The 12,206-nt window shown below is 44.2% G+C and overlaps 1 protein-coding gene across 1 annotated transcript in view; it reads left to right on the top strand.

The window, feature by feature from the left end:
- The window catches only part of LOC124037766 (cytosolic carboxypeptidase 6-like), a 489,347-nt gene that overhangs the window by 280,674 nt on the left and 196,467 nt on the right, over positions 1-12,206 (top strand). Inside the window, exon 5 of the mRNA XM_046352789.1 lies at positions 10,402-10,618. Coding sequence (XP_046208745.1) covers positions 10,402-10,618 — 217 coding nt within the window. The remainder of the gene's footprint in view (positions 1-10,401; positions 10,619-12,206) is intronic.

Here is a 12,206-nt window from a genome sequence, read left to right as displayed (position 1 = left end):
TAAAATAAAGTGGTGATCCTAACTGACCTAAGACAGGACATTTTTACTAGGATTAAATGTCAGGAATTGTGAAAAACAGAGTTTAAATGTATTTGGCTAAGGTGTATGTAAACTTCCGACTTCAACTGTATGTGTGTCTGAAAGTGATTAGTCCTAGGGCATTTGCACCGCTCTTAAAACATTACTAAAAGTGAGCTGGGGAGCAGTGCCTTATTTGTGTAACTAACAGAAGAGGCACAGCAGTAATACGCAGCAACCTCATGTGACCTGATACCTCTCTGCAATGATAGCCCTCATCTCGTTTTTTAAATTTCCTTTCATTCCCATAGACTTCCGGTCATTGTGCTAAACGATAGTTAGCAATTGCGCTATTGCTGGTTATCAACTTCCTTCAAACTGCACACATAAATAAAAATGGTATCCACAAGTTCATCTGACTCTGGAGAAGTAGATATGGGCCTCTGGCAAAATCCCCCAAAATTCACTCTGTGCTTGTCTATGATGTCACATTTCATCACTAGTCCAAATAGAGATAAATAAAGAATTAAAGGGGTTGGGCTTTTTGATAGATATAAGAAACCGCATATGAATGAATGCCCTATTGCTATCAGATAATATCAACTTAGTGTCTTTAGACCTGGCTCAAATTCCTCCTAGTTTCCATTTCTGCATGCAAGCAGTAGTCGTAAAAGCACTATATTGGAATATACAACCCCAGTGCATTTCCTCCAATTACTCTGGGGCTTTGAGTTTATGATTTCAGGTCTAATGACCCAATGATTTAAGGTCTGGGAGGCTGTGTGTTGCTGTTCGCCAGGCACTTAGCTCTAACACGGCTACGTCCCAATAGCATTTATGAGTGGATTTGAAGCCTCACCCCATGCTCCTACAATAGAACAAACAGTACTACTGAGCCCAGCCATTTTGTGCACTTGCACATTTGGTGCTTTTAGGTGGGATTTTGCACTCTTTGGTTCAACTCTAATATAAATACTGCATCTGCTGCTGCATTCTATTAAGTCAAGTGAAGCACTATGAATGTCATGTGGTATTGATTGTTGGCCTGTTTAATCTATTTTACCCAAGGGTTTGTAATTTATTGAAGTCTCTAAAGGAAATGATATTTTAAAAGCCGCTATCAGATAGCTTAACGTTGGGCAGACAAATAAACTAATGTACTTAGAGGGAATAGAGTAATCAAATCATGCGGGTTGAAAGGTGAGAACAACAATGCCGACATAGATCTGTGATGTCTTTTATAACTTCCGTCTTTCCCCAAAATGCTGTGGAAAAAGGGATTATAAGCCAATGAAATGACTTTACGGTTTTAATGTTAACAACTTTAGAGGTTCCCCGTTCAGGCTCGGATGTCTCTTGTAAACTGCTGATTGTCTCTACAGTAAGTGGTTTTTGAGATGCCTTTCCAAAGGAAAGCCCGGAGCCTACTAATAACCCATGACTACTGTACATTGTTTCAAACCCACGCACTGATTTGATGCTTTCCAGGCCATTCAGTGACTTGCAATGGCAACTGCTTTGCTTGGTATTCCAGTACACCATCAGTGATCACATATTGCCAACAGAATGACAAAGCAAAAGAGGTTGCTTAGTAACAGTGACATTGGATACCGTCTTTATGCCTGATCTGCATCCAAAATGATGGAGAGATACATTACATGTGTGAGTAGGAGGCATACTTGACTTTGTTCCTGATCATTCTAAAGCTATTTCTTCTTGGATTAGTATGCAAAACAAGGAGGCTGTGCCATATTTTAACGACAGTGGAATTGTACAACATCTGGCAGTGTTTGCGTTAGGAAGAGACATTGGCTCTTCAAATGCTACTAGTAGTATATTATCATTGTGAAAAATATAATGAAATAAATCAAATATACAATACCAGTCAAAAGCTTAGACACAGCTACTCATTCCAGGGTTTTTCTTTCTTTTTTCTATTTTCTACATTGTAGAATAATAGTGAAGATAACAAAACTATTAAATAACACATATGGAATCATGTAGTAACCAAGTGTTAAACATATCAAAATATATTTTATATTTTCAGAGGAGACTGCGTGAATCAGGCCTTCATGGTCGAATTGCTGCAAAGAAACCACTACTAAAGGACACCAATAAGAAGAAGAGACTTGCTTGGGCCAAGAAACATGAGCAATGGAGCCTATGTAGATATTTCATTAAAAATCAGCCGTTTCCAACTACAATAGTCTTTTACAACATTAACATTGTCTACACTGTATATCTAATCAATTTGATGTTATTTTAATGGACAAAAATGTGCTTTTCTTTCAAAAACAGGGACATTTCTATGTGACCCCAAACTTTTGAACAGTAGTGTATATTTTAGGAACAGAGCTTCCATTAGTCACAATTTGAGCTGGTGACTAGTTTTGTTACTTGGCAGTTGAATACACATTGTAAATCATTTAACCATCCACTCATTAATATAATATGCCATCTAGTAGACACGTATCCAAAGTGACTTCAAGTCATGCTTTAAAACATTTAACATATGGGAGGTCTCAGTGTGACTCGAACCCACGACTCTTGGCATTGTAAGCTCCATTCTCTACCGGCTGAGCCATACAGGACCGCGTTTACAACATGACAGCTCTAAAAGGAAGTAGAGAGAGAATCGAGAAGCGTGACTGTAGTGACCTCTACGCTTGATTGATTTGAGAATATAGACAAGATGTCCCCAGTATGAAAGCTACCAATTTTATCCCTCATCTCTGAGACTTCTGAGGGAAACAGATCAACATCAAAGTCAAAGCCCTTCTTGTATCTGCTAACAGTTGAGAAGTCGAAAAGCGGAGGGAAGGAGAGTGACACATCAATAAAGGCTTGCTTTTAGCTACCAGGGCTCTGCTCTCTTTGGTGCCTGCATATAAACACTGACCGGGATTCTGCTGGGGCAGCTATGTTATCACATAAGGAATTTCAAGAGTTTAGTTTTTCTTATCTTCCTGTATGCCTGCTCTTGTATTGAAGTTGTGTTGTTGTCTTACAGCCCTTGTTCAGTTGATGACCTTGAGCTCCAGGAGGGCGCTTTCCGTGGTGTAGAATGTGTTTGTGAGAGTGTGTTTGCCGCAGCGCTGAATTGTCAAACCACGTGTGCATATTATTATCCGGGGGCGGCTTTTTTTGAGCCACATGCAGCGATAAATCTGTTTGGGAATGGGGGCACTGTACCACATCCTGAAGTACGAGACGCATGGGGCGGCATCATTTAGATAAAACAAATTGCCAGCAGCCGTTCAGGGGCAGCTACTGCCGAGATATAAACCAGGGGGACAGCAGCCTCTGCATCGCTGCTCTCCAGAGGAAGACTCAAAGCTATTTTCTTTGGCCAATAACAGTAAAGCAGTCCTGGGATGGCCAGCAGTAAATTCCTGTCAGGTAATTCAAATCAATAGCAAAGCCTCGCTCAGTCAGTAGCCCACAAGGTCAAATGGTACAGAGGAGAGCTGCATGGCTGGATAATGACAAACAAATAAATAAATAAAGTATCATCTTATTTCATTAACTGAGCGGTGTGGGGTGTGACAGGGTAATGCAGCTGTCCCCCTGTTCTCAGCCTGCCACGCCTCCTGGGTGTGCAGGGAGCAGCAGGAGGTCCTGATCTCAACTCTGGACAAACACTGGAGAAGGCAAAACACCTGGGACCTCCTGACATAAACTCTCATGCACGTGTGTGTGTTTGTGCATGTGTGCGTAATTCGTCTTTGTCTTCTTCTTCACATTATCAGGACAAACACATCTCCAACATAAACACATTTTTCATCCAACAATAAACCATTATGGTTGATTTGAATGAAATCCTTTAATTTAAATAAAAGGTCATATATTTAATTGTAATCAAAGGTAATTGCATGAGCCAAGAAACTAAGATATCACACTGAGTATACATATATTTGATTACACAAGCAGATCAAACAAGTATGGAACATTTCGAAATTCTTCAAAGAGAAGTTTTTCATTATTGCTTCCCCGTTCTCCTCTTCATGGCGCTTGTTGAGCACATGCATATATATGTATGTGTGTTGTATGTTTCTGGGCCTGTGCCCAGTAGTATTGTTGACAAGCTCGACAGTCCCCTAATGCCCTGTAGGATGCAACGCACTGATGTGGGTTAGACACCCGCCGACCTTGGGGCTCTGCAGACACTGGATAAGAGCCTGTTCTGGAGGTAGGAGGGGTCCAGGAGGCAGGCCAGCACTGCTCACTGCCCCTCTTCTCTCACTCCCCTTTCTCGCCCTCCTTCCCTTCAGCCAGGCATGAGGCAGGGTGGGGTGGCTGCATTAGTATTCTGCTGAGACAGGCACACAGAGATAGGAACTCTTTCTCCTCTACCAGTGGAATAATCAGCTTGGCCTTCTTCCCCTTTCTTTCATTTGCCTTACCAAACTAGGCTAATTTTGTTTAATTCTAATTTAGTGTTTCACTTTGTAGCTGCATTAAAAACAACAGCCTTTTCCCCCCTCTGCCCATCCCTAGTTAAGAGGATACACAGTAGAGTATGGGGTTTATTGAGAGGGGGGTCAGTGAGTCCCAGGTTTATTTGAGACAGGCTGCCTGCTCCTTCTGCTTATCAGACGGGCTGTTCAGGACGGCAGGCTGCTATCAGACACAGATAGCATCTCCATCTGATCCTGCTCCTACAGGAGAGATGCCAGCAGCCTGCCATCACAGCCTCTGATCTGCCTCCTCCTTCTCGTCCTCTCCTTATCTTATATCTCCCTCCTCCTCACTCTTACCCTCTCTCTCTCCCTCCCGTCCTCCTCTCTGTGGCCTTAGCTCAGTGCCTTTCCATTATTGCATTTTCCAAAGATTTTCTTCTTCTCCTCTTCGCCAGCATTTGTTGTGGCTCGTTATTCCCTGTCTTCCCCAACACCTTTTCTCTCACATTTCCTTTCTGTCAGAGTTTTGATTTGCATGTGCACAACTGTATATGCAGTTATCAGCTGCGTAGACAGTCATTCATCTAGGCTGTACCATTATTTGTTAGCCTGTATGAAATGTCCTGCTTAATCCAGTTAGTTTGGGATGCAACTCAGGGAGATGAATCCCAGTGAACAGGAGAGATGTAGAAGCAGGCAGAGGAATAGAGCAGAGCAAAGCAGTAAACTGAGAGCCTGTAGGGGATGCGGTAGTGTCATATTTCTCATTGATCGCTACCTAAGGCCCATGGATCACTCTGTCCTTTCAGCCGTTGGCATGACCGGATGATAGTAAGACTAGAAATATCCATAGGTCAGTCCCTGTAGGATTTTGTGATTCTGCGATCACAATACATTTTAGCAAAATCAACAATTCCCCTCATATTACGCGAGGGCTTGCAAATTTGACCAATCATTACACTATTACAGCATAAAACAGTCAAATGTTCACAATATATACTGCAGCGCCAGCTGTTCCATCAGAGAGTGGGTTCGCGCCCAGGCTCTGTCGTAACCGGCCGCGACCCGGAGGTCCGTGGGGCGGCGCACAATTGGCCTAGCGTCACCCGGGTTAGTGAGGGGTTGGCCGGTAGGGATGTCCTTGTCTCATCGTGCACCAGCGAATCCTGTGGCAGGCCGGGCGCAGTGTGCGCTAACCAAGGTTGCCAGGTGCACAGTGTTTCCTCCGACACATTGGTGCGGCTAGCTTCCGGGTTGGATGCGCGCTGTGTTAAGAAGCAGTGCGGCTTGGTTGGGTTGTGTATCGGAGGACGCATGACTCAACCCTCGTCTCTCCCGAGCCCGTACGGGAGTTGTAGCGATGAGACAAGATAGTAGCTACTAAAACAATTGGACACCACGAAATTGGGGAAAAAACGGGGTAAAAAAAAAAAAAAAAAAAAATATATAATAATTTTTTAAAAAGCGCATAAAACTGTCTGATCATCACACTAGAAAAAGAGGGCTTGCAATTTTAACCAATCATGGGACCTTTCGGCATAACATTTTCAATCAAGCCACATTTTCCTCTGTCAGCGCAATTTGGACAGAATCATTGAATATTCCATGCAAAATGCAGAATTGCCGCAGGAAAATCCTGAATTTTTGCCCACAACTATCACAAAAAACTGCCGCGAAACACTGGAGGGACTGACTGGTCCATGCACTCATTGGTACCAATGACCTTATACACAAAACTCTGCAAGCAATTGTCCCATTATAATCGATGATCAACCCCTGATCAGGAGAAAGGTTCTTGGCTTAGCAGTGCAGATGTGGTTTGTTGTCCTCCTCTGTACTTTGGTATTTTTAGTCTTTTTTGTATATATTTCAATTTATTTTCAATCTCTTCCATTTTTAAATTAAATATACCTTCCGGTAACCCATCTCACCCAATGTGACACGGAGCAGCTATTTTTTTTAGACATTTTTTAGCCAGAACCGCCATCAGAGCTAGCCAGCTAATTAGCTACTAGTTATTTAGCCCTTGTTAGCCACTGCTAGCGGCCTTTCCTTCTGCACAGATACCAGACGTTTTTTTAGCCTGGATAATACCATTACTCCTGATCATCACAGCTAGCTAGCTGTCACCGAGTGTACCAGCCCCGAAGCTAGCCCTGAGCCAGGCCCACCTCCCGGCCTACTCTGTGATCACCCGGCTACTCAGCCGAAGCCTTCTGGATTCTACCCCAACACGGCTAGAATCCACCACTCCACCGGATCCTTGCCATAAGCTCTGGACCTGTGCATCGGATCATCACTGCTACAGAGTGGCTATAGGGGCTAATGCCCCTGCCCCGGAGCTAGCACCAGTTAGCCGTGAGCCAGGCACATCTCCCGGGCTAGCAAACAAAATTACTACAACTATAAAAACTTCTTTCGCTATCTGGTCTGGACACTTTGTCGACACTGCGCCCCGCCGTACCACCACGACTGGTCCCCCGACTTTACTCCATCCTGAGTGCCCTCAACCGGCCTTCGCCGGATGTCTGAGCAGGCGCTTCTACTTACCCCGGCCTGCTAACTTTAAACGCTGTGTCTCCCGCTTGCCAGCGTAGTAACGACTACCCAGCGGCTTCCCATTTCCATCTATTGCTGTTCAATAGACCCTATGATTACTTGGCTACATAGCTGATGCTTGCTGGACTGTTCATTAATCACGGTATTCCATTTAGTTTATTTTTGTTTATCTGTCGGCCCTAACTCAGGCCCTGTGTGTAGTTAACAGACCCTTTCTGCCCATTCATCGCCATTTTACCTGTTTAGCTGATTAGCTGTTGTTGTCTTACCCGTTGCCTTAGCTAGCTCTCCCAATCAACACCTGTGATTGCTTTATGCCTCGCTTGATGTCTCTCTCAAATGTCAATATGCCTTGCACATTGTTGTTTAGGATAGTTATTATTGTCTTAGTTTACTGCAGAGCCCCTAATCCCACTCAACATGCCTCATATACCTCCTTTGTCCCAACTCTCACACATGTGATGACCTTATCCAGCATAACTAGCCCGTCCAGAGATGCAACCTCCCTTATCATTACTCGGTGCCTGGGTTTACCTCCACTGTACCCGCACCCCACCATACCCCTGTCTGTACATTATGCCCTGAATCTATTCTACAACGCCCAGAAATCTGCTCCTTTTATTCTCTGTCCCAAACGCACTAGACGACCAGTTTTGATAGCCTTTAGCCGTACCTTCATCCTACTCCTCATCTGTTCCTCAGGTGATGTGGAGGTTAACCCAGGCGTGTCCCCAGGCACTCTCATGTGTTTACTTCTGTAACCCGAAAAAGCCTTGGTTTCATGCATGTTAACATCAGAAGCCTCCTCTCTAAGTTTGTTTTACTCACTGCTTTAGCACACTCCGCCAACCCTGATGTCCTTGCCGTGTCTGAATCCTGGCTAAGGAAGGCCACCAAAAATGTTGAGATTTCCATCCCCAACTACAACATTTTCCATCAAGATAGAACTGCCAAAGGGGGAGGAGTTGCAATCTACTGCAGAGATAGCCTGCAAAGTTTTGTCATACTTTCCAGGTCTATGCCCAAAAATGTATCTCTCCAGAAATAAGTCTCTCACTGTTGCCAACTGTTATTGACCCCACTCAGCTCCCAGCTGTGCCCTGGACATGTGAAATGATTGCAACCCATCAATCTTTAGAGTTCATTTTCCTATGTGACCTAAACTGGGATATGCTTAACACCCCGGCAGTCCTATAATCTAAGCTAGATGCCCTCAATCTCACACAAATTATCAAGGAACCCACCAGATACAACCCTAAATCCGTAAACATGGGCACCCTCATAGATATTATCCTTACCAACTTGCCCTCCAAATACACCTCTGCTGTTTTCAATCAGGATCTCAGCGATCACTTCCTCATTGCCTACATCCGCTATGGGTCCGCTGTTCAAACTACCACCCCTCATCACTGCCAAACTCTCCCTAAAACACCTTTTAGGATACCTGACTTGGCCCGGGTATCCTGGAAGGATATTGACCTCATCCCGTCAGTAGAGGATGCCTGGTCGTTCTTTAAAAGTAATTTCCTCAACATCTTAAATAAGCATGCCCCTATCAAAAAATGTAGAACTAAGAACAGATATAGCCCTTGGTTCACTCCAGACCTGACTGCCCTCGACGAACACAAAAACATCCTGTGGCGGACTGTACTAGCATCGAATAGTATATGCAACTTTTCAAGGAAATCAGGAACCAATACACGCAGTCAGTCAGGAAAGCAAAGGCTAGCTTTTTCAAACAGAAATTTGCATCCTGTAGCTCTAACTCCAAAAAGTTTGGGGACATTGTAAAGTCCATGGAGAATAAGAGCACCTCCTCCCAGCTCAGCACCACCTGAGGCTAGGTAACACTGTCACCACCGATAAATCTACCATAATCGACAATTTCAGCAAGCATTTCTCTACGGCTGGCCATGTTTTCCTCCTGGCTACCCCAACCCCGGCCAGCAGCTCCGCACCCCACGCAGTCTCTATGGGGGTACCACAGGGTTCAACTCTCGGGCAGACTATTTTCTCTGTATATATATCAACGATGTCACTCTTGCTGCGGGTGATTCCCTGATCCACCTCTACGCAGACAACTCCATTCTGTATACATCTGACCCTTCCTTGGACACTGTGTTAACTAACCTCCAAATGAGCTTCAATGCCATATAACACTCCTTCCGTGGCCTGCAACTGCTCTTTAACGCTAGTAAAACCAAATGCATGCTTTTCAACCGTTCACTGCCCGCGCCCGCCCGACTAGCATCGCTACTCTGGACGATTCTGACTTAGAATATGTGGACAACTACAAATACCTAGGTGTCTGGCTAGACTGTAAACTCTCTCTCCAGACTCATATTAAGCATCTCCAATCCAAAATTTAAACTAGAATTGGCTTCCTATTTCACAACAGAGCCTCCTTCACTCAAGCCGCCAAACATACGCTCATAAAACTGACTATCCTACCGATCCTCGACTTCAGCGATGTCATTTACAAAATAGCTTCCAATACTCTACTCAGCAAACTGGATGCAGTCGATCACAGTGCCATCTGTTTTGTCACCAAAGCACCTTATACCACCCACCACTGCGACCTGTATGCTCTAGTCGGCTGGCCCTCGCTACATATTCGTCGCCAGACCCACTGGCTCTAGGTCATTTATAAGTCTATGCTAGGTTAAGCTCCGCCTTATCTCAGCTCACTGGTCACAATAACAACACCCACCCGTAGCACGCGCTCTAGCAGGTATATCTCACTGGCCGTCCCCAAAGCCAACACCCCCCTTTGGCCGCCTTTCCTTCCAGTTCTCTGCTGCCAGTGACTGGAATGAATTGCAAAAATCGCTGAAGCTGGAGACTTATATTTCCCTCACTAACTTTAAACATCAGCTGTCTGAGCAGTTAACCGATCACTGCAGCTGTACATAGCCAATCTGTAAATAGCCCACCCAATCTACCTACCTCATCCCCATATTGTTTTTATTTACTTTTCTGCTCTTTTGCACACCAGTATTTCTACTTGCACATCATCATCTGCTCATTTATCACTCCAGTGTTAATTTCCTAAACTGTAATTACTTCACTAATTACTTATTGCCTTACCTCCTCACGCCATTTGCACACACTGTATATAGAGTCTTTTTTTCTATTGTGTTATTGACTGTACGCTTGTTTTTTCCATGTGTAACTCTGTGTTGTTGTTTGTGTCGCACTGCTTTGCTTTATCTTGGCCAGGTCGCAGTTGTAAATGAGAACTTGTTCTCAACTAACTTACCTGGTTAAATAAAGGAGAAATAAATATATATATATATATATATATATATAATTTAAAAAAAATCTCCAATATGTAAACATTTATACCATGAATGATTCTCATGTATTGTATATGAGAGATGAATTCACTGTAAATCCTTTATCATATGTCCTTCTGTCCTTGCAGGCAAAGACTCCCAGCTAAGAATGTGTACTACTACCGTTGCCCTGACCATCGGAGGAACTATGTGATGTCCTTCGCCTTCTGCTTTGACCGAGAGGATGATGTGTACCAGTTTGCCTACTGCTACCCCTACACCTACACCAGACTGCAGCACTACCTGGACAGCTTGGAGCGCAGGAACCTGGACTACCTGCAGAGAGAGCAGCTGGGGCTCAGTGTGGTGAGTGAGTGTGTGTGTGCGTGCTTGCATGCATATACATGTGTGTGTTTGTGTTGTTGTGTGTCATCTCTCCCTCATCATACCGTTTTCAACAGAATACCAGAGAGCCCCCAGCCCAGGTCCAGCAGTCTTCTGGTTCACCTTTTCATGTTATCAATATGACTCTTCAACTCTGTGTGATTGTAGCCTGAGAGAGGACAGGAGTAGGGTCCTTGACTGTGCTAGGAGGTGAGGTGTGGTGTGGTGTGGAGGCTGGGGGAGCCAGCAAGAGTGTATTTCTCTGTCTCTCTCTGTGTTGTGCCTGTGCAGCACTGCACGCTGGTTGCCTTTTGAGGGATAGCACTGCTGCGTGTAATCAGGAGAGCTCTCACCTCTCACAGGAGCAGGTACTGGATCATGCACGCTGCCTGCAGTACTGTTTGCTCTTATCAAATAATTGTAGGAGAAAAACTCATTAGAAATGCTTGAGAGTTCTTTTTTTTCTTTTTTACATTTGTCAAGGAAAGCTAGCTGCAAGCACCAATGATGAAATTGCATTTATTGATAAAAATGAGTCAAATATTTATGAAATTTGGTTTGAAGGGCAGATGTTGATGATGTTGATATCTCAAACAATAGGAGCCCAGAATTGGCAACAAAGACAAGAACAGGCATCAGCATATTCCTTCCATAGTTCCCATCATAGAATTAGAATCCAATTGAATTGTATTTTGTATGCTTCCCACTGTCCTATCACACTTTCAAGTACAAATGAGGGCTTGAAAGTGTAGAGTATTAGTTCTGCTTTTATGCCGCACTGGCACTTTGTGATGAATTCAGACATAAAACAGAGTGAGTTGGCACTCGGACTAAAGATTAGTATGCATAGTCATAGAGGTGTTTTATGGCCTTATTTGTCTTTTAATGTCCTGTGGTCCTGGGTCTTTGACAGCCTGGCCCAGCCCTCTCATTACGACCTGCAATGAGAGAGGGATGAGGGGACCTTTCCGTCTGCTGCAGTAAAGAGCCCCAGTCCCTCTAGTGGCTCCACACAGTCACATGATACATGCTGGTGGAGCTTACCATATGTGTATGGAGATAATATACTCCACACGCACACACACACACACACGCACACACACACACACACACACACACACACACACACACACACACACACACACACACACACACACACACACACACACACACACACACACACACACACACACACACACACACACACACACACACACACACACACACACACACACACACACACACACACACACACACACACACACACACACACACACACACACACACAGATCACATGTGCATATCTACACATACAGTTGCCCTTTCAGGTGTAGACTCCATGGACCTATAGTGAATTATCAGGGGGTAAGACAAAAGCCTCGCCATTTAGTGTGACATTCACCAGTGACCTTGACTGAGTGCCTTATCATGAATAATATCATTTTCAATCAGCCTCTCACTCTCAGTTTAACTTGTGCACGAAGGCATAAGATAGAAAGTGCTTTACAATGCTCATTACTTCTGATCATTAGGTATGGCTTGCTCTTAGGCTAGTCATAGCTCCAAATGG

This window comes from Oncorhynchus gorbuscha, linkage group LG06, assembly GCF_021184085.1.
Source record: "Oncorhynchus gorbuscha isolate QuinsamMale2020 ecotype Even-year linkage group LG06, OgorEven_v1.0, whole genome shotgun sequence".
NCBI classification, from domain to species: domain Eukaryota; kingdom Metazoa; phylum Chordata; class Actinopteri; order Salmoniformes; family Salmonidae; genus Oncorhynchus; species Oncorhynchus gorbuscha.
Note: the sequence above shows the minus strand (reverse complement) of the source record. Positions and strands in the feature narration are given on the sequence as shown.